The 27,618-nt window shown below is 32.9% G+C and overlaps 2 protein-coding genes, 1 non-coding gene and 1 pseudogene across 6 annotated transcripts in view; 2 read left to right on the plus strand and 2 right to left on the minus strand.

The window, feature by feature from the left end:
• Positions 1 to 613: 613 nt before the first annotated feature.
• Positions 614 to 27,618, minus strand: part of LOC111511271 (sorting nexin-4) — a 35,105-nt gene continuing 8,100 nt past the window's right edge. Inside the window, exons 1-7 of one of the 3 annotated variants that reach the window (XM_023167284.2) lie at positions 11,436 to 11,647; positions 11,261 to 11,354; positions 11,101 to 11,207; positions 9,491 to 9,813; positions 7,493 to 8,084; positions 934 to 1,048; positions 614 to 880 (exon numbers count right to left, since the gene is read on the minus strand). In XM_023167284.2, coding sequence (XP_023023052.2) covers positions 830 to 880; positions 934 to 1,048; positions 7,493 to 8,084; positions 9,491 to 9,813; positions 11,101 to 11,207; positions 11,261 to 11,320 — 1,248 coding nt within the window. In that variant the 5' untranslated portion in view covers positions 11,321 to 11,354; positions 11,436 to 11,647 and the 3' untranslated portion in view covers positions 614 to 829. Of the gene's footprint in view, positions 881 to 933; positions 1,049 to 7,492; positions 8,085 to 9,490; positions 9,814 to 11,100; positions 11,208 to 11,260; positions 11,648 to 27,618 lie in introns of those variants that run through there. The other 2 variants (XM_023167285.2, XM_074169640.1) reach the window with 2 other exon arrangements.
• On the minus strand, positions 1,943 to 2,033 carry LOC111511276 (U6atac minor spliceosomal RNA). The gene has a single exon (XR_002722890.2). It is a non-coding gene; the product is annotated as a U6atac minor spliceosomal RNA (small nuclear RNA).
• LOC111511272 (stomatin-like protein 2, mitochondrial pseudogene) lies at positions 8,105 to 9,426 on the plus strand (annotated as a pseudogene).
• Positions 15,893 to 27,618, plus strand: part of aralar1 (calcium-binding mitochondrial carrier protein aralar1) — a 38,900-nt gene continuing 27,174 nt past the window's right edge. The window contains exon 1 of one of the 2 annotated variants that reach the window (XM_074169639.1): positions 15,893 to 16,176. Coding sequence is in view for 1 of the 2 variants with exons in the window: in XM_074169636.1 (XP_074025737.1) it covers positions 16,131 to 16,172 (42 nt within the window). In the remaining variant the exon portion in view is untranslated. The remainder of the gene's footprint in view (positions 16,177 to 27,618) is intronic. The other variant, XM_074169636.1, reaches the window with a different exon arrangement.

A 27,618-nucleotide genomic window follows, 5' to 3' on the forward strand; every position in this document is an offset into this window, starting at 1 on the left:
GAAACAAATACTTCTATATGAACACTGAATTATACAGAAGATACTTTTCTCTACTCAGTTTGTATTTCAAACATTCGTTGTGGAATAAAAATCAGATATCATTCAAATGAGTTCTACTTTAAATGAATGGTAATAAATTGCACTTACATGGAACACTGTCACCCTTACTGGTATAAACCGATGTTTCGCCTTAAGACACTTGCCACAAGGCTCTTCAGTACCAAATTGGATAACATTATAGAAAATACACACAGTTCATTCATGAATTACAATTTTTAATGTCACGGAACAAGCTTGATTTGCTTATGTCATCGATGACATCGTAATGTCATTCATTCACCTATTTGATTCAATCCCAGCCAAAAGGAATCTTATTTGAATTGAAGGGGTTATATTTTTAGGAGTGATTAATTTTTGGAAAAAAAGTTTTTGGCTTTTTTTTTGTATCAAGATGGAGTAGTAGAAAGCCAAAAACTTTCTTTCCCAAAAATTAATCACTCCTAAAAATATAATCTCTTCAATTCATACTACTGTATTTGTTTCAAAAATATTAACAGCTCCAACACTGCTTTGAAGTTATCTGATTAGGATAATGACAAAAGTAAAACATCAATTTAATCTTTTCATATTTTACTTGCAGTATATGAATAATTTATGATATAAGGTATTTAACTGGAATGAATACATTATTAAAATCCTTCATAACATTTATGAAATGCGACAGTAGACATATTTATGAAAACATCAACAATAAATCAATAAATGATTATATACAGTAAGCCAAGCTTGCATAAATTTATAAAAATAAATATTTACTCTTAACTTATTTCTATGGAATATTTTGCAAACAATCACGTATTTGCATCCAGTTCTGCAGACCCTAGACAAACAAGTATCATTAACTGTCTGTTCTGAGAAGGATTGAGGACTTACCTTCCTTGCAGTTTTTAGTTGAAGGAATGCATAATTACCAAGAGTATCCCTGAGATCACTAACTTTTTGTGTTTGAAATCTTTCAATGTCGTTCAAAGCGTTGTCTGTGAAATCTCTGAAAAACGAAATGTGATGAGATGAAATCAGTTGTACTTGGTGTAATTAAATATTCTTTTAGTATTTATTGCCGGTAACTTCATTGAGTCACCAATTGAAGAAATGTCTAAGGAAATGTAGTTGATATATTACCCTGCATGCATTCAAATAAGAATATGCTTTATTTTATACAGATGATACAATATTAATTTTATTTTGTCACAGGAAAGACATATAATTCAAGAGACCTGAAGAGATTACAACAGTTGAACAGTCAAAGAAAAGAAAGATACCCTAAATTTCTATTTCATTGACTGTCTATTTGATGACCAACCAGATTATGAATAGTTAAAATTAAATAGATAGTTTAGTAAAGTTATGTCTTAATAACCTATGGCATAATAATAATCTATGAAAAAAATTTGAGCGATTCTCAACTATGGAGACACCCTACATTTTGTTTTATGAGAGAGAGAACATTGGCAGATCAAAATCTTCAGATGATGTGGTGCCGCAGATTTTTCCGGGTTTTCCTGCAACTGAAAAAGCAAATGCGCCACTGGAATCAATGAAGTCGCCCCGGAGGGCCAATTAATTTTTATTGTTTTTATTTTTATTATTGTTGTAAAATATAAATTATTTGTAGTGTTGTGATAACTCAATTTTTCAGATCCAATTTCTAATTTACTTGTCGACTCAGAGGAGATATTCTTTGCATTTAATATAAAAAGTTTTAAATGAAAAGACAACCCCTCTCCCATAAGAACAGATTTTAATTACGCCAGTAATGTGATACACAAGCTTCCAAAACTGTACATTATGGAGATAGTTTATAATGTAGTGTGTGCATGAGTGTACAATAAATTCACGAAATACAACATAATCAAAATCTACTTACAAAGCAGTTTGTAAAAAAAAATTGCGGTTAAGTGTGCCTTAACCTTATATGTGTTATTCCATCCTTGCCAAGGGGAGTGCTAAACTTCTCTCCTTTCATACAACACAATCACTCATTGACTGATCGTTGTATTTATAGTTATAACGACTAAGCATCTAGTGGCGACATGTAACCTTAATATTAAAATGAACCATTTGATAAATGTACCTGACTAGCATAGTGACGTCATTAGAGAAATGTCTCTACTGCCGGCACAGTAACTTTAAGAGATATTTAATTGCAGTATGAATATGAATTGAAACCAAAATATACCAGTTGATTTTTTCCAAAGTTTGTTGTATAATTTTAATAAAAAATGTATATCTTTGGAATGTCAAAAACCAAGATTAGTCCTTGTTGTCCCAAAGTGGTTTTCAACTAGTGGAACAAACTAAATAATGTAATATTCATAGGAAATGTATTTTTTATTTTGTTCTCAAAATTTTATTTTCAGTGACATATTCCCTTTGCTATTGAATGCTAACATAAAGTTAAGTGGAAGAACATGAATTAATTTTAATGAAGGAATAAATTGTAACTTGCCAATGTTATTTGAATTGAAATGGAAAAATTGTTGATATAGGAGTGATTGATTTTTTCAAAAATCCTCTTGGCTTTCTACTTTTTCATCATCATACAAAAAAAATGGAAAATTTGTTAAAAAAGTAATCAACTTTAATGAAAGCTCTTTATGAATACGTGTAGTTCGTGCACAGAAGTTACTTTCAGATACAAGCTGGAATGAAAAATCCAATAAAAACAACTACTTTACAGGATGCAAACATTGAATACAACAAAATCACTTATTTTATTCAGTCAGTACTCCAAACGCCCATTCTTCGAAAGTTTAAAATTTTTTTTTTGTATAATGATGGAGAAGTCGTGATTTTGGGGAAGAAATAAGTCATTAGACTGTATTTCACTTGAAAAAAGAGAGAACATTGCTGTCGAATATATTATGTACTACGAGATATATTCTAAAAATAATTATGTATAAAATCTAACTTTCAATCAGATACACTAGTTAGGGTATACTCAAACTCCAAGAGAGAATTTGGAAAATGGCACTAAAGTTGAACTTCTTTGATTGACGACTTGTTTATTTTGTGGAAATTCATGTTCACTGAGGATACACTACAAAAACACACTTTTGTCTATTTTCCACTTTATAATAATAATAATAATAATATGTATTCATCCTTAAAGACGTTGACAAACGTATAGGATAGGTCAGTATTAAGCACATAAAAATCACATCAAACGATAAAATTGTAGATCCGTAGATAAAAATAATACAATAAAAATGTATACAATAAAAGTCAGAATTACAAAAATTAAAACAATTGTAGTTATAAAAATTGAATATGTCATGCCATAGCCGCATGAACTCATTCAGTCGAGATGGTCCGAGAGAAATTCACCAATACTATAGTAGGCCTTAGAAAGAAGCAATGTTTTAACTGCTTTTTTAAATGCTACAGTGTTCATCTGTTTGAAATGGTCTGGTAACCGACTGAATAATTTTATTCCTATATATTTGGGAGAATGTTCGAATTTTATAGTTTTATGTTTAGGAATGCTCAACTCCTCTGCATAGCGAGTTGGGCAGCTATGATAGAATGAGTTCTTAGTACAGTCTGTTATACATTCGCGAACATATAAAAGTATTTTAAAGATGTAGATGCAGGGAAAGGTTAAAATTTGATGACTAATGAAAAATGTCTTGCATGATTCCTTCCAAGGGATGCCTAGTAATTTCCTAATAACTTTTTTTTGAGCAATGAAAACCCAATCTTTGTCAACACTGTTTCCCCATAGGATCACATTATAACTTAGATGGCTATAGACCAGAATGTAATATACATCTAAAATGGCGCGTAAAGGCATACAATTCTTAATTCTTGAGATTGCGTAATACCCTTGATTGGTTTTTTTACATACAACTGTGATATGGTCAGACCACTTCAAACAGTTGTCTACATGAACGCCAAGGAATTTTGTACAGCTTGTGCATGCCAGTGCCATTCCATTGATTAGTAAGGCAAGCAATTGCTTTTTCAGATCGTTTTTTAAACTAAAATAGATATATTTTGTTTTGGTCAAGTTTACAATCAGATTGTTCATTTCACAACAATTTAAGAACAGTGATATTAATTCCTCTGTTTTTGATTTTAATTCCTCCTGACTCTCTGCTGATACAGCTAAAGACGTGTCATCTGCGAAAAAAGTGAGAGCATATTCATTAGAGATGAAATGAGTAGGCAGATCATTTACAAACAACAGAAAGATCAGCGGACCTAACACAGAGCCTTGAGGAACTCAAGAACATATATCATGATAGTCTGATTTCATTTCTTTAATCTTGACGAACATCCTACGATCTGTAAGAAAGTCAATGATCCATTCTAGGAAATCCCCACTAAATCCTAGGTTATATAATTTGCTCTTGATGAATTTAAAATTTAAACAATCGAACGCACGTGACAGATCGAAGAATACTCCTGCAACATGCTTACCACTATCTAAAGAAGCGTATATGATTTCTAAGAATATCCAAGTAGCTGATTGAGTGGACTTGTCTTTGCAAAAACCATGTTGAGAATCGGAATGGATCTTAAACCTTGATAAAAATCCGATGTATCGTTCTTCTTATGAACTGGTATGATCATGGCTGTTTTTAGAATTGAAGGAAATTTGCCACTTGTGACTGATAGATTCAACAAATAAGCTAAATGTTTTGAAATGTATAACTTAATTCCTTTCAAAATTCTCACTGATATATTATCAATTCCTGTACTTTTTTTATTTTTAGACTGTTAATTACTGCGTCAATTTCACATTCGTTAAAGGGCATAAAGAAAAAAGTATTCGATTCAATTCCAGAAACCGTGCATATGGATGATCTATTGTCGCCAAAATGGTCTGCTAAGCTATTTTCTACCACTGAAGAGAAATAGTCCCCAAATATGTTCTGTGATTACTTTATTATTATAGTTGAGAGTAATATCTCTTTGAATTTTTTTTCTGTTCGTTTCTTCGTTGACTAGGTTCCAAACTGTTCTATTTTTATTGTTTGAATTTTTAATTACATTTTCGTAAAAATTCAACTTTGAAGCTTTTATCAATGATTCATAGTCTTTCTTTGCTTTTTTGTATGCAGCACAAGAATCTTCGTTGCCTATATTTTTACATAACCAATGCATACTTTTTAAATCAAGACTGACCTGTTTCACTTCAGGAGTTATCTTATGTTTGTTACTAGTGGACGATTTGTGTTTTTTGGTCGGACAACATTTATCGATAGCATCACTTATAATATTCATGAAGGCCAGAAAGCTCTCATCTATTCTATCTATTCTTAAGGCGAAACATCAATGTATACCAGTGAGGGTGACAGTGTTCTATGTGAGTACAATTTATTACCATTCATTCAAAGTAGAACTCATGTGAATGATATCTGATTCTTATTCCACAACAAATGTTTGAAATACAAACTGAGTAGAGAAAAGTATCTTCTGTATAATTCAGTGTTATATAGAAGTATTTGTTTCGAAAGAATTATTTCTTTCGTGTAATTCAATGTTTATATGAAAGTAGCTGTTTCAGGAGGACTTTCTTTCAGTTTTTGTCTGAAAGTTACTTCTTTGCATGATCTACACATTCATGTATAGAGTTTCAAATTGATTACTTCCTTCCTTTCTTTGGAAGATTCTCTCATCCTTTTTTTTGTATCAGATGGAGAGGTAGAAAGCCAAAAACTTTCTTTCCCAAAAAAAGTTATTACTTTGTTTTTCATCGGATAAAAACCCTGAGTTACCATCAGCAGAGATTTCGGATGTGATATATGTGTGATATATGATGTGATATATGACTAGTGTCCGCTATTACACCATTTTCAAAAGATAAAGATAATTCAAAGATCCTTCACACATGTGAAAAAGGGAAAATGATGAATCTGTTGGAATCTATGGAAATAAACAGGTCAAAGAAAAATCTCAATTATATTGTCCTCAATGAACAACTTGATCTAAATAAAAGTCCTCTCCTGAACCTATAATCCAGTTCCCAAAACCTACATTATATCAAAAGCTTTGTTTTGTTATGTTCATGGATGTTACAGGTATAAAAATTATAGGTACCAAATTATTTATGATAGGATAGGCAACTTAGGTATAAATTACTCAGATTTAAAGGTAATCAGTTAGTTTTGAAAATGGTGTAATAGCCGAAACTAGTCAACAATAAAGAAATATCTTGGAAAATAGACAAAAGTGTGTTTTTGTAGTGTATCCTCACTAAAATTGAACTTTTGTAATTTGTTTTTGATAGGGTAGCAAACTGTACAACACGGAATGCCATTCCTTTTTGTGAAGTGAAACATGGTATATTTATATGGAATGAAAAAAACTCTTGAACCAAAACAAAGTTTTAAAACTAGATTAAGCAATAATTTTTTGCCTGCTACAATTGTAATCACATCACTTGATATAGTAACATGAAGTTATTGTATTTGTATGATAGAACTGACAGATACTTGATGAAAATCCATTATAACGTATTCCAAGACATACTTCAATGTGAAATTTCCACTAGAAAGTTAACAAAACCGCGACAAGTGTTTCGCTGTACTATAACAACTTTGAACATTACAATATTAAAATACAGTATTATGATACGGCTCCCCATTTTGGGAAGTATGCAATAATAATGTCATGAAAAGCATCCTGATTACGCAAAAAAGAGCAATTAGATACATTTTGAAAGCAAAGGCGCGTGATCCATGCAAACCACTTTTTGTATTGCATAAACTACATACTATTGTTGCCATATTCATAGCGGAGACAGTTTGTCTGATCAAAAAACATCTGGATAAATTCAATACGGCTAACCGCCATCCTACATGCAAGCAAAACAGTATTAACTTACCCAAGCCAAACTCTACTTTAGTGAAAGACTCTATTATTTATAATGGTTGCAAGATGTTCAATCACTTACCTGATTTTATAAGAGAAATTAATTTTAAAAAGGCTGTTTACTTCTTACTGTGTAGTCGCCCGTATTATACTTTGGAAGAATTTTATGTGGATAGCTTATAATCTAATTATTTTTTATTTTATTTACTTATTTTTTTTCTTATTGTTAAGGATTTTTATACTATATGTTGACTGACAAATTGTACCTTTTAGCATTTAGTGTTTTATTTATATAAGTACTTTGTCCACAAGAATTCCTTGTTCTTTATGACAATAAAGTATTGATTGATTGATTGATGACGCCCAAAGATGCTAGTGTATAGCAAAACAGGTGTCGCTGTTTTGTTAACTTTCAAATGTAAATCTCACATTGAAGTGTATTTTTTTAATATACTCCATTTGTGATCTTGATTTCTATGTCTTCGTAAGCAAATTTACCCAAATATAATCAGAAGATAATTAGACAACTGCTTTCTCACATAAAAAACTTATTTACAATTACAAATGCCAACTGACTTTATAAATAACTGTTCACTACCTCGACAAATCTTACCTCAAACTTTCTTTGGTATCACTGACAGTTTTAGCCCCTTCCTGAATCTGTTGGTCCAATGAATTCACCTTATACTCCCTAACTTCATCTGAATCAACAGCCCCAAACAGCTTCGACATCAATCCTGTCTTACCCTGCTGTACTTTAGTACGTTCAACGTTCTTATTTGCAACAATATCTTCAGCATCCTCAAGTTGCAACTGTAAAATCTCGTGGTTCTTGCAGACATTCTGTAGCGAATTTGCAAAAAACAGATATTCTTTCAATTGATCAGCCAGCAGTTCTTCGTCTTCTAAACTTGCGTCTATGCATGACGCCAACGAGTCAAGATAGTGACCAGTTTTTTGTAAAGCGTCTCCCATTTCTTTTTCTATCACACTCCACTCGCTGAAAACTCGCCCATAATTGGCATGAAGTTTGTGAACATTATATTGTTTTTCAGCCACTCTAGATCGAGCTTTCAGTAGGTTGTTGATATTCGTGTAGAGGATTCCTCCATAATCCTTGAGGGTATTGAATTTTGGGTCACACCTTTTCAATCTAACAGACACGCTTATACTCTTCAATTTATTTTCAACCAGCTGAAGATATCCTGCAGAATTACTGACAGTAAATGTCAAATGTTAGGTTATACATTTGATTATTATTTGAATATTTTTTTTATTTATTAAATATTTTTCACTTATAACATACAGGTAAAGTTGTCTGATAGAAATGATTTCGAGAAGCTTAAGCAGGGTTGTGTTGAAAGATAATGTACTTAGACTGGCAAATCAAAGTGCTAATTTCAGACAAAAATCCTACACTCCAATGAACACAGTCGTTATGTTTGTTCCTCAGCAGGAGGCCTGGGTTGTGGAACAAATGGGAAAATTCCATCGCATACTAGAACCAGACTTAAATATACTGATACCAATTGCCGACAGAGTCAAATACGTTCAGAGCCTCAAGGAAATCGCAGTCGACATTCCCAAACAGAGCGTAATTACTTCCGATAATGTAACTCTCAATATAGACGGAGTATTGTATCTGAGAATAGTAGATCCATACTTAGCAAGTTACGGCGTCGAAGATCCCGAATTTGCTATATCACAGTTGGCTCAAACTACAATGAGATCTGAGCTGGGAAAAATATCCCTAGATAAAGTTTTCAGAGAAAGGGAAAGCCTGAATATTTCAATTGTCGACTCTATCAACAAAGCTAGCGAGGCATGGGAATGGCATGCTTGCGTTACGAAATAAGGGACATCAAACTGCCTCCTAGAGTTCAAGAAGCCATGCAAATGCAAGTGGAAGCTGAAAGAAAGAAGAGAGCCGCTATTTTAGAGTTCGAAGGTGTTCGCGAAGCTGACATTAATATAGCCGAAGGTAAGAGGAAGTCAAGAATTCTGGCTTCGGAAGCTGAAAGGCAAGAGCAGATCAATAAGACAGCTGGTGAAGCTGCAGCTATATTAGCAGTTGCTGAAGTTCGGTCGGGGGTTTGAAACTGGTGGCTGAAGCCGTGCAGAAAAATTTGGGACCCAATGCAGCTTCACTTAGTATCGCAGAGCAGTACATTAGTGCTTTCAATAAATTGGCGAGAACAAATAATACTCTGATCCTTCCTGCCAATACTGGAGATGTTACCAACCTAGTTTCACAAGCCATGTCCATTTATTATACAATAACCAAATCTCAGGAAACTCAAAAGAAGACTACTATACCTGTTCATAAAAAGCTTCTGACATCACATCCCACCAATCCTAGGGACAATCTAGCAGAATTTTTTAGCGATGAAGAGGATATTAAGAAACACAACGAAAAATTACCAAAGGATGTATAACTATTCCAATAATTGAGAACAAAATGTATTGTGTATTGTATGTATAATTTGCTGTGTCTAATCTTGTAAATCTTGTTGAGTTCATTAAATGGAAATCATTTTTCACAAAAAATTGTGTGATTAAAAAAAAAGGTTTATTTCCACTTTCTCATCTGATCATTGAAATGTTACTTTACCATTAGCCTTATAAGTCTCCCTCCAACCTTCTTCTTCTTGTAGAAATTCCAAAAAATGACTGTCCCACGTGAGAATCGGATGAGCTGCAATTCTTAACAGAAAATTCTCCAAACCTGCTCTTCTTCGATCAATGAAGTTGGGGTCAAAGGTGTCACTGGATATTTTTTGCCAGCCATACATCACTCTTTTCTCAGGCAAAGGAGGCAAAACAATATAAGGATAAGTAACCTCCAAATAATCTCTCAACTGCTCGAATTCTGTGTACCTTCTCCATACTGTTGTTAATTTTCCAACTTTAGTCTGGAAATTTGGATCTGTAACCCTAAAAGTATACATCTGCTTGTATTGAGATATTCAATTTTTAAATATTACACTGAATGATATTCAGTTGAACTGATTTATCCTTGAAATGAAATGAATGATGCACTCAATTAATTAACACTTTCCAGACTCGATAAGAAGTTATATAAATTACTCGTTAATTTGAGATACCAATTGCATTAAAATGCAAGAAGTACTCGGATAACTTGCTAGCTTTTTAAGAATTCATGAAAGAGGAATGGAAAAAATTGGACAAAAGTCATTTTTTGTGAAGGAAATCAGAGTTTTTATTGACTTTTCTAAGGATTTTCACCTTTCTAAATGTGAATAAAAGAGTGTTAAAAATAAAAAATTGTGATGGAGAACTTAATGCAGGTGCAGAAAGGGCAAACATTTTAGTTCAACCAATAAGTTACTGCAAATATTTAAAGTATTTTGCACAATAAAAATACTCCTGTAACTTGTCGATAAAAAAGGAAATGAAAAAAAATTACAGAGCTGAAATAATATTTCTACATCACCATTACATTAATGGTTTTCTGCAATACAGAATATATGAAATTTATGACAAAGCCTCAATATGTTTCGGTAATATTCCTCATGTAGCTGATATAATAGATAATCTTTATTTGAATTACTTTAAATTACTTCAAATGAATACCTATATATTCAAAGTTAACGATCTGAAGACGGAAGTTAGTAATTTTAGTAGAGTATACTTGCAAACACATGATACAAAAATACTGATGACTGTTCCAGAAGGTTTTGAAAACAATAATTATGTTTGTCAATTCAACAAATATTTGTGCAGTTAACAAGAACCTCCATTAAATGGAATAAAAAGTTCTCAAATTTCCTTGAAATAGAAGAACTTCTGCTGATGAACACTGATTACTGCATTTTCAGAAATGTTTCACAAACAGTATTTCTGACTAAACAGATTGATGATGTACTTTTTTTGGGTGATGATGAACAACCAATGCATAATATAAGAACATAGGCTTTCCTGGCCGGAATCAAGATTAGAGAAAACTGGTAAGTAGACCGTGGTTGAATGTAACTTGTCCTACCAAATTTTTCATCTGTGGTTTGTGCTCATCTGTGGTGACCTGTGGTTATTAGTGGTTTGTGCATTGACTAAGAGAACGAAGATTATTTCTCAATAAAAAATTAGACAAAAATTCAAAGTCACCTCAAATCATAATTCATAGATCTTGAAAGTTGAAATATTGAAAATAGATCAATTATGTGCATTACATCAATAAAAATTATTATTGATTCCACTTACTTGATTTCAATTAAATAAACTGTGTAATAATCTCGGAGATTCAGAGAACCATTTACACGCTTTTCAGACTCCGATACAGATATTTCCAAATGATTCAAAAGGGTTTCCTAAAAAAAATATGATTATTCTTTCATTCTATTAGGAACAGTACAGAAATTACCAATTTAACAGGTTTCAAAAGTGCAGAATAGTTTTGAGTTGGTTCTTCGGAGGTGTTCATTTTTGTCTTGATAGGAGTTTATTTAATTTTAATCCTACAATTCAACTTCAGTAAACCTTGGCAAATATTATTGTCATGCCTTTGAAAATTGCTGTGATAAAAAGGAATACTGTACCTAACTATGCCAAAACCAAGTTTGAAAATTTAATCTGTTCAATGAAATTTCTATCATTTCCAATTTCCACTGTTTCCAAATGAAAGAAAACAATGTAAACTTTGTTGCAGAATATTTTTGTGAATATGTATCACATTAATTATAGTGACAATGATTCACAATTCAAATAGGTCGATTTGACATTATATTAGCAAAAAAAATACAAATACGGATACCACAGACAATGTTGCCACGTCTAAAGTTGCCTGGAGAATAGCTATTTATGATGTTAGTGTTAATAATAATAATAATAATTTTTTTTAAAGAAAGGTTTTATTTTTTGAGTGGAAAAGTTTGTGAAACGAGCGTAACGAGTTGAGCAATCTCACGAACAAAATAAAACTTACTTTTAACACAAATATCCAAAGTTTTTTGTACAACTGTCCTGTTTTCATAATAAAATAGATAAATTTAATATTACTATAAAAACATGCACATTAATTTGGACATCTCTTGTCAGTTAACTATTTTCATATCATCGCATTTGCTGTGAAGTGGCCTTGTCAGGTGACGCCGAATCACCTGGTTACCAACAAACAGTATTGTTTATAATTTTATTTAAAGACACATTCAAAGTTCTAGCGGGTGTTTAATATACAGTGTGACCCATTTAAAATGGAACCACCCCTGTAGAATGTGCATTTTTTAATCAATCTCATTTTTTTTATTGAAATATTAAGCATGAAAAACTGTATCTTGACACTAACTTTCACAATTTTAGTTTCATTTCCAAGGCACTCTATGGTTTTTTTTGTTTGTCAAAAACGGCAAAAGTTTATTAGGCAATTTTTGTTTTCAAATTTGACTACACCACTGGATTCGTAGTCGTTATAAATCAAAACTGTCAAATTTTCATTAAAAAATATTTGTTAACAACGAAGTTACAACAACTTCAATTTTGGAAACAAAGTATTTGTTTGTAATTTTTATTCAGATTATAGACATATTTGAGATCTGACAACACTGTCATCACCAAGTAGAACACCAGTGAATTTGACATTGACAGAAGCACCGTCAGTAAAATTAACAAAACATTTAAAGAAACCGGTGCAGTCAGCAAACATATTAAAAAATAATCACCGAAGAAGAAATTTAAACGAAGGTACTGTTTTAGATTATTTTAGAAACCACCCAAACAGAAGTTTACGAGTCGCCAGTTTGGATTTAAACTTACCGAGAGAGACTATTCGACGATGTCTTAAACAAAACAAAATGAGAGCATTTAAACCTAAATTTCTTCACTCTTTAAAGGCAGGTGATGAAGTGAAACGTATGGAATTTTGTTTGTGGGCACAAGGCGAGTACCTGAATACAAGAAATTTTTTAAACTGCATAATGTTTAGTGATGAAGCTTCTTTCAGCACCAATGGGGTAGTTTCATCGCAAAATGCTCGGTATTGGGCTACGGAAAATCCGCACTGGATCATAAATTGTAAAAGTCAATATTCCGAAAAAGTTAACGTTTGGTGTGGTATAGTACAAAATAGAATAATAGGTCCATATTTTTTTGATGGAAACATAAACGGGCAAAATTTTTTGGAATTTCTAAATAACCAATTATCGGACGAAATAGATGAAATGCCTCTTGCGGAACAAGTAAATTTATATTTTCAGCTCGACGGCTGTTCCGTGCACAATTCGAGGATTGTTAAAGAGTGGCTAAATAACCAGTTTCCAAATCATTGGATAGGACGAGGTAGTGACTTAATTGAATGGCCACCTAGATCGCCTGATCTAACAATATTAGACTTTTTTCTGTGGGGTATTCTGACACAAAAAGTATACAGAACAAGACCAACGAATCGAGCTGAACTCATGCAAAGGATACGACAAGCTTGTGCCGAAATTACAGTTCAACAAATAAGAAATAGTGTAAATAATATTCGGAAGAGATACGATAAATGTATTGAACTTAATGGAGATTTGGTAGAAGCCACAAAAATTTGAATGTTTAGTTTTAAATCAATGTTTATTTTAGTATCAGTTTTTTCTTAATGGCAATTAATTGTTGAATAAATACTTTGAAACTTGTTTGTATACATTTTGTTTTCATCAGCTATAGAAGAAGGTAGAGTAAGTTCAGAATCTCATAAAATGTGATTTTCCAGGTGCGCTGTTACAAAAGTACTATTATTTATTATTGGGAAACTTCCAAAAAGCTTACAAGTATGACCATTAATACTTCAAGATTCTATCAAGATTTGGTAAAAGCGCAATTGGGAGATCCCATGACATGAAATTCTGAACTTGGTCTACTACTGCGTAACTTGAAAATGAACTTTTAATTTTCTGTTATTCAATTATTCAATTTTTATTTTAATTTTCACTTCTCGTAACCTACACTCAAATGAATGATTTTAAGGGAATATTATCCACAAATCCAGTGGCGTAGTCAGATTTTTATTACAAAACGCTTGCACCACAAATCTCTCACATTACCATATTTTCAGGAGTTATAACTGTAGAACGAACGCATTGAGCTGTTGACTTCGGATTTTCACTGTACAAATTCACTGGTGTTCTACTTGGTGATGACAGTGTTGTCAGATCTCAAATATGTCTATAATCTGAATAAAAATTACAAACAAATACTTTGTTTCCAAAATTGAAGTTGTTGTAACTTCGTTGTTAACAAATATTTTTTAATGAAAATTTGACAGTTTTGATTTATAACGACTACGAATCCAGTGGTGTAGTCAAATTTGAAAACAAAAATTGCCTAATAAACTTTTGCCGTTTTTGACAAACAAAAAAAAACCATAGAGTGCCTTGGAAATGAAACTAAAATTGTGAAAGTTAGTGTCAAGATACAGTTTTTCATGCTTAATATTTCAATAAAAAAAAATTGAGATTGATTGAAAAATGCACATTCTACAGGGGTGGTTCCATTTTAAATGGGTCACACTGTATATAATACATTTGTAACAGAACTCAATTGTATTTATATCTATTGTTCATAATAAAACTTCCTTGAAAATTAAAAAATTATAATCGTTTATTGCTATTTGGTCGAAAAAATCGTGTTAAAAGTACTTTCAACACTAGTGTTGAAAATCAATTTGATAACTCCAACATACAAATCATGAAATTATAAAACAACAATAAAATTAATTAGCGCTCCGGAGCGACATCATCGATTCCAGTAGCGCATTTGCTTTTTCAGCTGCAGGAAAACCTGTAAAAACCTGCAACAGTGTTAAACATATTTTTTAGACACTACTTTGTGAACATCATCTTTTAATACTCTTGACAACCATTAGAAATGTCACTTTTAATGACAGTTGTACATAAATATTTTTGTATCAGTGTATCAGTGAACCCCGATATGTTGTACGCATGATTACTGTGTGTTCCACTAAGCGCTCACAACGATCAAAATGGATTTTAGCCGTTCCGCATAACAACCGCGGTCGTTAAGGACGCGGTGAAAACGTCACTCATGACGTCATTACTTTCGTAATGACGTTATTTTTGAACTGTCCATTTTAATGTTATGTAGTATCTACAGAAGAAGTAGTTGTTTCAGATATATAGTATCTTCCAGTTTGTATCTGGAAAAAGTTTTACTTTCTGTCAATACTAATGAAATGCATCACGAAACATTGTCAACCACCTTCAAACAAAAAATATTTACTTTCGTTCACGGTAATGTCATAACGACCTATTTGAAGATGTGGATCAAAATGAACGTTTTGCGCAATTTTTGAACGTGTTTTGGAAATATGACATAAATGTTATCTGTCATTCCTAATTTATTTTCAATTTCTTAACTCATTTCATTATTCAATCTCATAAGTTAATCTACGGAATAATTACTTACACATAATGAAGTGAATTTAGGAGTGGCCTGAATTCATAGTATAATGGGCAATTAGACATGAATGACATTATCAAAATTTACAGTGTAATATGTTATAGAAAGTCATGTGCCTGAAATGATTTTTGAATTCTTTATCTGAATAACGATGAATTACATTTTCATAATCAATATTACGTGACCTGAGTTTTCTGTTTTAACGATTATAATTTTATGAAGTAAATCATTCCACTCTTCATCTGAACTAGTTTACGGAGCACGGTTGCGACGCGTCAAGTGATATCCAATTGCCGTGAAAGACATTTCGATCACATTTGAACTTGATTTGTTTAAAATCTTCACGTCTTTCTTAATGTAAATGAAGTGAGCTTGAAATTATTGAAACCTATTGTTAAGGCTCACGTAACCTCCTTAAAACTTTTACTGTATTTTTTAAACCTCGCCCTTTATAATTTTTACATGAACCCCCAAAACGCTCCATAATTCATTCCATTTCTGATTACGACAATTACGTTCGCAAGCAAGTAAAACGGGGAAAACAGCGGTCGTGAACGTGTTCTTGAGCGGTTAGTGGAACGCACGGCCTGTATTACTTCAAATTACGTCGACAAATCCAGCATCGAGCGGAGCGCGCCACCAGCAATTCCCAATCCGCAATTTGCCAAATTTGGCATTCATCTGCTTCAGCAATTGTCAAAGATATAACTTTGAAGTGTATAGCTATGATAAAATAAATTAATTTCGCTGTTTTCGTCTTATATTATTTTATAATTTTTATTTTCAACACTGTGTGTATTACGGGTAGTTTAAATATTTGTGTTTGATAAGTCCACATCGGCATGGATAAACTCAACATCTTTTCCAAGGCTTACTGTCAAGAGGTGGGTAAGTTGCAATTGTTTTAATCTGAAATTGAATAGAGTTTTATGTACGCTTCATGAATACTTGGATAATATGATTCATTAAAAGTTGTTTTTCATAAACAAGTTTCCGGCATAGCTGTGTGAACTTTTTATGACTTATTTGAAGATAGAATATTGTCAAAAACATTTTTAAATTCTCGATTACATAACATCTGAATAAAAAAAGTCAAAGTTGCCCTGAAGAATGCTTTAGCCAATATATAAGGGCCACTACAAATACATACCTAGACCTCCTATGTTATAATTAATACTTTTTTAAAGTTTAATCCTAATTATATTGCTTCAGGCTGCAAATGGTAACTCAAAGTTAGTTATTAAAATCTGTCTGTTTCTGTTAAAATATGCTTTTCCCTTAACTCTTTTCATAAATAAAAGTTAATGACGGTTGCAAATATTATTGTTGAAAATAATCCTGGAAAGATCTGGGGAACTGATTTCATTAGGACTTTCACAGGAACTCGTTTTGTTACAAAAATCTTTCATGGTTTATCTCGTCATTTTCTCTAATAAAATTAAGAATATGAACTCGAAAACGCTTCCAAAACTAGATTGCTTCTTCAGTTGGTGGTATGAACATAAATTCTCATATTCAGTAAGATTCATAAGCTCTTTAGGAAAAACTTCAAAGATTTGAGAGAGGTGCCTGTGCGAAAGTGGCAATTTATGTCCGATTTAAATTGCTGTAGATTATATTCTATGTCTTAAAAACCTGTCTTGGAATGTTTATCTCACAAGAAAGTATGCCATTTCCTGAATGAAAGAATAAAAAAAATCAGTTCAAGGTGTGTTAAGTTTAATCTTGAAACGATGAGTATTTCTGTCTTATCACTTTGCGTGGAGGAACCAAATGGACCATCACTCAAACACTTTCCATTGGAAGTGACAGCAAAATGAGGTTGGAGATCATTCTCCAACCTTCGTTCAATGTTCCAGGATGTTACGGTTGCTTGTTTTTCAGAGGTTCTTTTACTTAGTTTTCAGAACTCTATGATTAATTTGAACAAAAGAAATTAAGGCACATGACACTTATTCAAGAAGTTGAGAAAATTGACAAGCAAGATGAAAAATGAAAAGATGCTGTGAGGGACAAATTTTCAGAATGATTGAAAACTCACCTCTGATTGCTTTGACAAAAGAAATTCTCCTCTTAGGAATATTTCTATTTGTTTTCAAAACTTATGTGGTGAAAACTTTTTATTAGTTTGGTGAGATGTTGAATGCCAAATTTAAGTGTCATTTATCCCAACTCTACCAAAAATAATTATTAAAAAACAAAGAATGAAAGAAAAACAATTGTTCCAATTTTTCAATTCTCAGTTAGCAGATTTGTCATTTATCACAGGCAGTTGAGTGTATGAATCATGAAATACTGCTCAGAAATACTCATTGCTTTGGAATTGGAAGATAAGAAAGAGTGTTTACAAATGGTACTTATATTAGGCGAAACTCTAAGACTTCAATAACTTTGACAACAATTTTAATAATTTCTATTCAACAGCTGACATAAGTACAATATACCTAAACCCCCGAACTTGTAAAATAACGTCTCAGTTCTCAGGGCTGTCAACAGGTTCAAATTGTACTCATTTGATCAGACACATGTTGTGAAATTGTGGAATTCCTGAAAGATTTGCTCTTATACCTATTTTGTTTTCACTGTCAATGCAAACAAATATAAATTTTAAATGCACACTGAACATGTTTCATTGGATAATGAAGTTAAAAAAATCTGTTCACCGCATTACAACCTAAATGAAAAATTGCTCAATCTATGACTGCTATGATATAGGAGTAACCTCATAAAAGTTTGTATTCCAGGATACCCAACAACCTGGAAAACTTGGAATAGTGAGGAAAAATGAAAGTTCATAAAATTTCATCGAAATTTCAGGGAATTTCCACTAGTTTCCGAAAATTTGAAATATTTCAATATTTATTTCAAAAATATTTAGCGTTCTGAGTCAATATGATTTTCTGTATTTTTTTTGTGACAATATTGAATTTAGTCTTAAACATAGCAACTATGAAAATTTTTTTTGAGGAGCGTCGATGTTAGTCCTATCATCTAATGTTTTGAGGGGAATTTATTGTTTTTTTTTAAATTTATCCAGAGAGAGGAACTAATTTTCAATGTGTAACTAGTGAGGTAACTAGCTACAATACGTTTCCAAAGAAAGTTTGTGTGACTCAATAAGTAGAAAATACCCTTGCTATTGTGTCAAAGGTATTTTCCGTTTTTATGCTTGACGTTTCGTCTACTACTGCGGTAGACATCAAAGGCGATTAGGTAACGATCGAAATGCCCAAGTTGGTGCTTGAGTTGTTCCCAACCCAGACACTACAATGCTGGAATTTGCCTCCGATTCTATAGAAAATACAGAGTCATTTATCAAAGACTCGGGACACTTCATCGTAAAGAGTAGAGATACGAAGTTAGGTCCTGGAGACATACTAGTGAGCTTCGACGATGTGGTTCCCTTGTACATGATGGTTCAGATCAAGGACACGAAACGGCTAATTGGCGAAGTATTCCCAGCAGATATAACTGCCATTTTTGCTCATTGTTTACCATCAACCTATTTTCAGTGGGGTGGTGTTTTTTACAAACAAACGGATGGTACTGTAATAGGCAGTCCATCAAGTCCGGCAGAGGCAAACTTTTTTATGGAAAATTTCGAACAATGGGCTTTAGAGCAAGCGAGCGTCAAACCATTGTTGGCTGTGTTATGTTGATGGTACATTTGTGGTATGGCAAGACGGTGAAGAGACACTAAACGATTTTCTATTATATCTAAACCCTCTCAACCTAAAAATCCTATACACAATGGAAAGAGAAACCCAAAGGACTCCAGCCTTTTTGGATGGCCTTGTGAACAGACGTAAAGACGGTACATTGGACCACAGAATGTACAGGAAACCAACACACACTAACAGGTACCTGAACAACCAGCCAAACATGCAATTCAAAAGTTAGTTGAGGGAGCACGAATTATCTGTAAGCTTGAGAGGCTTCTTGAACTCAATATCTTGAAAAGGGAATGGGTACCCCATCTAGGCTAGTCAAGGGAAATGCTTACCGTCCCTATTAAAAATGTTACAGAACGGATTGGAGAAATTTTAGAGAAACACGACGTGAAACTAATATTTAGGCCAACGGAAACTATCAGAGAAACTCTAAGGTCAGTTGGGGACCCCAGAGGAGAGCCTTTAGCAATACTAGGGGTATATCGGATTCCTTGTAGCTGCGGAAAGAATAAAACTGAAAAATATGTCTGAATGCTTTTTAATGGTATTTCTCTCATTTTGAATATGCTTCATATATAAAATATTTATATTTTAAATTTAATTTATATTTTAAAATATTAGAAATATTCCTATCTCTAAAAATTACAATTACTCGCTCAAAAAACTTCGTTTTCACGAATAATGATCACATTTCTCGCTTGTTGAATAATATACTATTGTTTTGTGTAGAGATTATTATAGCTATAATATTCTATTCATATTTAGATTTCATTCTTATAGATTCCGACTTTAACTGATGTACATCATTCGAAATGGTCCGAGAAAACTTGCAAAAGTGCTGTTTTTAGCAGGGAAATCAGTATGATAGACTCTCATATACGATAGCGTATTCTATCTTGGGGTGTTGTAACAACTCAACAACCCAATAATGATTTGTGTGACCATAAAACGCTAAAGAGTTAGATACTGCTATTACAAGATCTGTTTACTTTGCTCAAATTGAGTCCCACTTATATTATGGAATTTGTTTTTGGGGAAATTGTGCGCAATTTCTTTTCAATACAGTATCCTCTTTACAAAAAAAGGCCATCACATATTTATGCAAGGATAGTTACAGGAATTTATGCCGTCCTTTATTTGTGGAAAATAAGATTCTAATCTTGGTAAGTCTTTCATTTTTGGGAATGGTATGTCTTTTTCACAAAAAGTATGAACTGAAATGAATAGCTTCGTGTTAAACGTGTCAGAAAGTCAATATTGTTACGTTTTTCCCTGTGGGTATATCAACAATTGACTACACTGAATAATAATCAAACTTAACTTTATTTCAGTTTTAATATAACAAAACACTTTAATTAAAACTTCAACTATTATTGAAATGTATATCGCTTTGTAAGATCGTCTTGCACCGCACTGTCCGCGAAACTTGACTAAATCCATATACTCCTATGTAGCGTTTATATGCGGCAAACGAACTACCCCGAAACCGGTGGAGAATTTCACAGAAATCCATTGAAGCCGGTAGAATATTCCACAGAAACAACCGAGAAATGCCGGCTGGGCTCCCTTGGTCCAGTTGTTTTACGACGGCCAGCGGCGGCCGCATTACCTTTTTTTTTAGGGGACGATTCTCAACAATATGCATTTTTAGGTTAAATGATGTTGGTAAATTCATGAGTGACTGATTTCAATTAGATTCTGCTTCAGCAGTTCGAAAATTTAAAATAAAGTCATTTATTTATTACTGGATTACTTTCCCATTGTTAAATTAATCATTAGATAAAAATATGAAATAAAATTAATTAATTTCTACTTTTATTAGCGCACATCTTTCAAATTCTGTCCGTTAGACCCCAAGTATCATATCTTTTCGGAATCAGTTCGTTACGGATTATCTAAAACTGATACCTAATACAGGGTGTTGCATTTCAAAAAATTACCGATGACGTCATCACAATAATATGGATCACCCTGTATACTGAAATTTTGGTGTAAAATGTAGAATATTGAAATTAAAAATCGACGTGTTTCAGGTTTTTGTAAAACGACCTTTGGTTTTGGAAATATCGAATTTATTCCATACTTTGCGGAAACTGTATATTTCATGAGCATTTGACTATGAGAAAGCACTGTTCAAAGTGGGTGCCGTGCAAGCTCGCTGTTTACCAAAAACAAGAACTTTATGATTCTGAACAGTGTTTTCCAAAGATTAAACATAACAAACCGTAATTTTTGCGTCAATATATGACAATGGATGAAACACGGATCCATCACTTCACTCCGGAATTAAAACAATCGTCATCTGTCTTATTAGTCAGTGGGCTATGCTTGAAGACTGGCAGTAAACAAATCTAAAGCAAATGAACTTCAAACGTTCAAGCTAGTCTCGATACACCGACACAGTAGGTTTAATGGTTTGACGCCTATCAGAAAACAACTATTCCTCTGGCCAATACCACGAAGGGTGTTGGATTATATCTGACAGGCGTCAGTGCAGGAATCTTCACAGAAAATTTTCTGCATATGCAATTGGCAATACAACTGAAAGAGTCGACCTTCAATTTTGGAACGGGCACACTTGCAGACCGGTTTTGGGCTCATTAGCCACTCGTCAGTGCAAGATAGCGACCATCATCGACATAAAGTCATCCGACCTCGGAAGAGGAATGAAATACTCTGCGAAAATTCCGATTTTCAATTATGGAATATCATTGACTTTAGGTCGATGATGGTCACTATCTTTCACTAACGAGTGGCTAATGAGTCCGAAACCGGTCTGCAAGTGTGCCCGTTCCAAAATTAAAGGTCGACTCTTTCAGTTGAATTGCCAATTGCATATGCAAGACATTTTCTGTGAAGATTCCTGCACTGACGCCTGTGGGATATAATCCAACGCCCTTCGTGGTATTAACCAGGGGAATAGTTGGTTTCTGATTGGCGTCAGTTCATTAAACCTACTGTGTAGGTATATCGAGACTGGATTGAACGTTTGAAGTTCATTTGCTTTAGATTTATTCGTCATCTGAGTGGAGAGCAACTGGTGAACCTCGTCCAAAGCGGCCGAAAGCACAACAATCGGCTGGAAAGGTTATGGCCTCGGTATTTTGGGATATGCGTGGTGTAATATTCATCGACTATCTTGAGAAGGGAAAAACCATCAACAGTGAATATTATATAGCGTTATTGGAGTGTTTGAAGGCCAAAATTGCAAACGCTCGCCTATGGCAAAAAAAATTAGTTTCATCAAGACAAAACAATGGCAAAACTACATGAATTGGATTTTGAATTGCTCCCAAATCCACCCAGCCACTAGTCACTGTTCGCAGACCTCAAGAGTGCTCACTGGTGAGAAATTTCGCTCGAATGAAAAGGTTATTGCTGAAACTGAGCCCTATTTTGAGGCAAAAGATAAATCGTTCTACAAAAGCGGTATTGAAATGTTAGTGTGACGCTGGAATGATTGTGTGGCTCTTGATGGAGAAAACGTTTATGAATAAAGCCAATTTTGAACGAAAAACAAATGCGTTTTCTTTCTTAGTCCCGGGACTTTTCAGCCCATGTGTTATGTAGTGGTTGCATTCAATACTGGAATTTTCCAGTATGAATATATTTCACTGAAGATATTTTTTTTTGGTAAATTATATTATTAAATTTCAGATGTATGTTGAAGTGATAATCAAAGTATTTATATTAGGTTATGCCTTCGAGATGTCGTCTGCTAAATTTCCTTCTGCTGTGTTGGGCTAAAAAATCATATCGTTTTTATCAAAATTTCCACTATTCTCTATTGCTGTATTGAGTGGTGGTGAGTTAGTAGCGTTGGTTTTAATGAAGCACAAATAAAGTAGAATTCAGTCAGTATGAATGAGTCTGAGAGGAAGCTGTTGTATAGCGAAACACGCGTTCCTGTTTTGAAAATTTTACATTGGAAATATTACAACTCGCAATAAAGTGCAACTTGAATAAATTATCTACCGATGAAAAATAAAACGAGGAAGAGATATGTGAATATTTGTGCATAAGGATGGATTTTCATCAATTATCGGCCAATTTCATCACATACCACAGGGTGTTCAATGCCAATGTGACACAAAAGTCAATCAACTATTCAAGACATGATTTCAACTTTCATTTGACGTGAATTAAATTAAATTGATACTAGAATAGCAATCTGCGCGGCTGCTGAGAGTAGGGGATGAATTTTTGATTCTGAAATGTAGATAAAAAAAGCTACCTATCGATAAATGTAAACTTTTTCTGGCAGGTGAATATGACGAATGGAATATTTTTCTTTGAGAAAAGTATACAATTGTGTTTATACAATAACTTACCAGGGAAAGCCAAAAAGTTTGGTATTTCGACACCCATGTAAAGTTTAAATTTGTTTTGGTTCACTGACATTATGCTTCTATTTTTACTATAATTACACTAGTTTACAGCCAATTTACGACTGTACTACCAAAGGCAGTTCTTTGTTAATTTTTGGTCCCTAAATGCGAGTATGATAGTAAAAATTTCCTAAAACGTAAGATTTTTGAGTTATGATTTTTTTCACAAAAATTTAATGAAACTAAATGCAATAAGTTATAAAACGTATAAGTGGCAAATATGTGGTGACCTAAAAGTCATAGGACTGTTACTAGGTCTTCAGGGTGGATTTACGAAGTTTTGCTGTTTTCTTTGCCTTTGGAACAGTAGAGCAACACAGAGCCATTATCAAGTAAAAGAATGGCGAGAGATAAATATATTCCAGGTCAAGCTAACGTAAAGAATGTACCTCTCGTTAATCCCAAAAACGTTTTGTTACCTCCATTGCACATTAAACTGGGGTTAATGAAAAATTTTGTAAAACCATTAGACAAAGAAGGTGATGCGTTTGAATATCTTAAACACGTTTTTCGAAAATTTAGTGATGTAAAGCTCAATGAAGGTATATTTGTTGGACCACAAATTGGAAAACTACTAAGTGATCAACAGTTTGATAAAAAATTAAGTAATTTTGAATTAGCTGCGTGGAGTTCTTTCAAAAGAATTGTTTCGGAGTTTTTAGGGGACAAGAAAGTAGAAAATTACGAAACACTTTGCAGAAGAACTAATTGAAAACTACTGTTGCATGTCTCTCAAAATTCATTTCTTGCACTTCCATTTGAATTTTTTCCCAGAAAATTTGGGTGCTGTCCGTGACGAAAGGTTCCACCAAGACATACTGACAATGGAGCAACTTTATCAAGGCAGATAGGATGCAGTAATGATGGGGATTATTGTTAGTTCCTTATGAGGAAAAACGATGAAACATATAAACAAAAGTCAACATTTGCAAAAAGGTTATGCACAAAAGACTTCATTTGAATGTTTTTTCATGTGTACCTATTGTGAATAAAGTATGTTATCCTCATAATATACTGTTTTTTCTTGTTTTGATCTTATATTTTCCTATATGTGAAAATTTTTGTAAAAAATCAAAATAACTATAACTCAAAATCTTTACGTGATGGAAAATTTTTGATGTTGAAGTCGCAGTCAGGATGCTTTAAACTCTCATGTATAGCCATTATAATATTAGTCGCAATTTGTTTTCTTATTTGTTGGCTAGTATTATTGTCGTATATGTCGACTGTTTGTGAAAGTGTACATTTCCCTTGGTATAGTATCTCATTCATTCTAAAATTTACTTCAAATATCTTTACGTTATCGCTTACTAAATTCTTACACCATAAAAAATATAAATTTCATGTACAGAAAATATAATGTTTCGAAAGATGCCTTGAAATATTGAAGTAAATACGAGTTATTCCTACGTCAAATGGTTCTTTCCTAAAGATCATCCATAAACAAATTACAGAATTGTTTCATGTCACTTGTTTTATTCATTATCACGATCATTATCCTTTAACCTCTTTCATCTGACTGATAAATGATAAGGTATTTTTATTTCTGGGTACGATATTTATGCACCATAATCCTCCATGTTATCTTGTCATGCCTTATGATCGACACATGCGAATTTAGTTAAAATTAACATCAAACTTAGAAAGAAAATTTGTTGTGGAAAAATTCTTTTTAGCCAATCAACAGTCTAGATTATTACTTCAACGATATGGGAAATTTAATAATAATAATCTCTGTTATTCCCAAGAAACAAGAATGTTTAAACAGGGATGAAATTCAAAATAATGATTAAATAAATTATTTCAATACTAACACATCAATTAAACGTAAGTACAGCACATCCCTACTTCCCGACTTAATATTATAAATGCGAATGTAAGTTTGTTTGTTACGGTTTCACGCGAAAACTACTCTACCGATCATGAAATTTTGTACACATGATCTTAGAGGTATTAGAAGTAACATAGGATTCTTTTTATTAAAAATCAAACCCCTGAACATCAACTTCACATACCAGCCAAACACGAAAATACACAAAAAATAAACAGCAATGAAAAAGAAGAAGACAAAAACCTAAAAGGGGTGTACAGCATACAATGCTCGGACTGCAACAAATTCTATATCGGCCAAACTAAGAAAAAACTGATCCAAAGGTACGACGAGCACAAAAAGGCGTACGTAAACCCAATAATATATAAATCAAACCTCGCAACACACGCCATCGAAACAATGGCAAAACTACATGACTTGGACTTCGAATTGTTCCCACATCCACTGTATTCGCAAGATTTGGCCAGATTTGGCTGTTCGCAGACCTCAAAAATGCCCACCGGTAAGAAATATTGCTTGAATGAAGAATTTATTGCTGAAACAGGCCTATTTTGAGGCAAAAGATAATTTCTTAGGCCGAGAATTTTCAGTCCATGTGTTATAATACAGTTCTCTAATTCACATTCTACTGATAAAATCATTATTTCGGCTTCTGTTGAAACATTGGAACGATCTTATCGGGGAATCGTAATAATACCATTGTAAATGTTGAATTGGAACGCGTGAGTTGAAATTTGCAATGCACTAGCAAAACAAAATTCATCATTCACAACCTTGAAATTGTTAAACCTTCCAACTGTTGTGCACTAGTAAAGTATAAACATCATAAATTGAAGTTCTGAAAAACATTATTCATCTTAAAAATTCGTATTCGTTGTTTTGTTTCTTGGCGAGTGAACCAAAACGAGAGTGGAGGGGAAAATATATTTACTTTCTTTTGCTGTAAACAGAGTCATAACCGTCTTAAGTTTTTCTCAAGGGTTATATCCTCAGTACATCAAGTTTTCAAAAAATTCAGTTTTGAAATCCAAATTCTAGGATTTACGTGAAATGGGAGCAGCGATTTATGTTCATTTCAATAGTTTAGACTTTTAGACAGATCTAGTGCATTTTATCGTTGTAAAACTCTGTAAATTGGGACAGGAGCTGATATCTACCCGAAATTCGCGATAGTGAAAGTATGGTTATCGGTTTGGAAACTTGGATTTTATCGTAGCTAAAAGAAAAGAAATCTTAGTATGAACATGCCTGAGGAAGCTATTGTATAGTGAAACGTGTTGGGTTTTGTAGGCTGTTCAGAGAAAATCTCACAAGTTGGAAATACGTTATTTATTTTCATCAAGTATTTTCAGTTTTCAGAAATCGCAGAAATCGTAATAATTTTGTAATGTTTGGGAAAGAAAGTTTTTGGCTTTCTACTACTCCATCTTGATATATAAAAAATGTAAGAATGTTCTAAAGAAAGGAAGGAAGCAAGCAATCAATTTCAAAAGAAGTAACTCTATACATAGATGTGTAGATCATGCAAAGAAGTAACTTTCAGATACAAACTGGAAGAAAAAGCCCTCCTGAAACAGCTACTTTCATATAAACATTGAATCATATGAAAGAAAAACTCTTTCGAAACAAATACTTTTATATGAACACTGAATTATACAAAAAAACACTTTACTCAGTTCGTATTCCAAACATTCGTTATGGAATTGAATCGGATATCATTCACAGGATTCCTACACAATATACTAAATGAAAGGTAAAAATTTCACTCCTCAAAATATAACCCTTTCAATTTGTTATGTTATTTTGTACTTTCGTGGAATAGTCTTAGAAATTGATATAATAATATTACAAACATATTGAACGAATGCCATTTTTTGTGGAGACATACTTTTGATGGTTTCACGGATCTTATTTTTTTCCACTATTCAATTTAGTATGGTAAGTTGGGTTCAAAACAGGTTTCTACTATTCAATTTGATTTAATTCATGAAAACTAACTAGATTATACTAAGATGTATTACTTAGATTATTTTTCACTTTTTATTATAATTAATGACTGTTATCAAAATACGGCATGGCTAGTGTGATACTCATTTGCGGTACAAAATCTGATCGAATTTTAATTTAGTCATATTCAAAACTTCTCCGCGTTTTCTTCATACATTTACTTCAATTTATTTCACAGAATGAAAGAAAATTAAAAACAAAATGTATACAAGTATACAATGTATACAAAATGAATTATATTGATAATTGATAACGGCCATCTTGTTGTAACTACATCTGTCAAATTTATTCAGTTTGTTGTGCCAAATCACCATGGACAGATATAGCAATTTACGGTGGTCATTATCGTCCTATCGAGAGGACTATTCGTAATGTGGTGGAAAAGTTTGATCCACTGGTTCAGTAAAGCTCGATCCACACTATGATGCCGTTC

Source organism: Leptinotarsa decemlineata, unplaced genomic scaffold (assembly GCF_025532065.1).
Source record: "Leptinotarsa decemlineata unplaced genomic scaffold, Ldec_3_MD MMD2_P_RNA_scaffold_5, whole genome shotgun sequence".
NCBI lineage: Eukaryota > Metazoa > Arthropoda > Insecta > Coleoptera > Chrysomelidae > Leptinotarsa > Leptinotarsa decemlineata.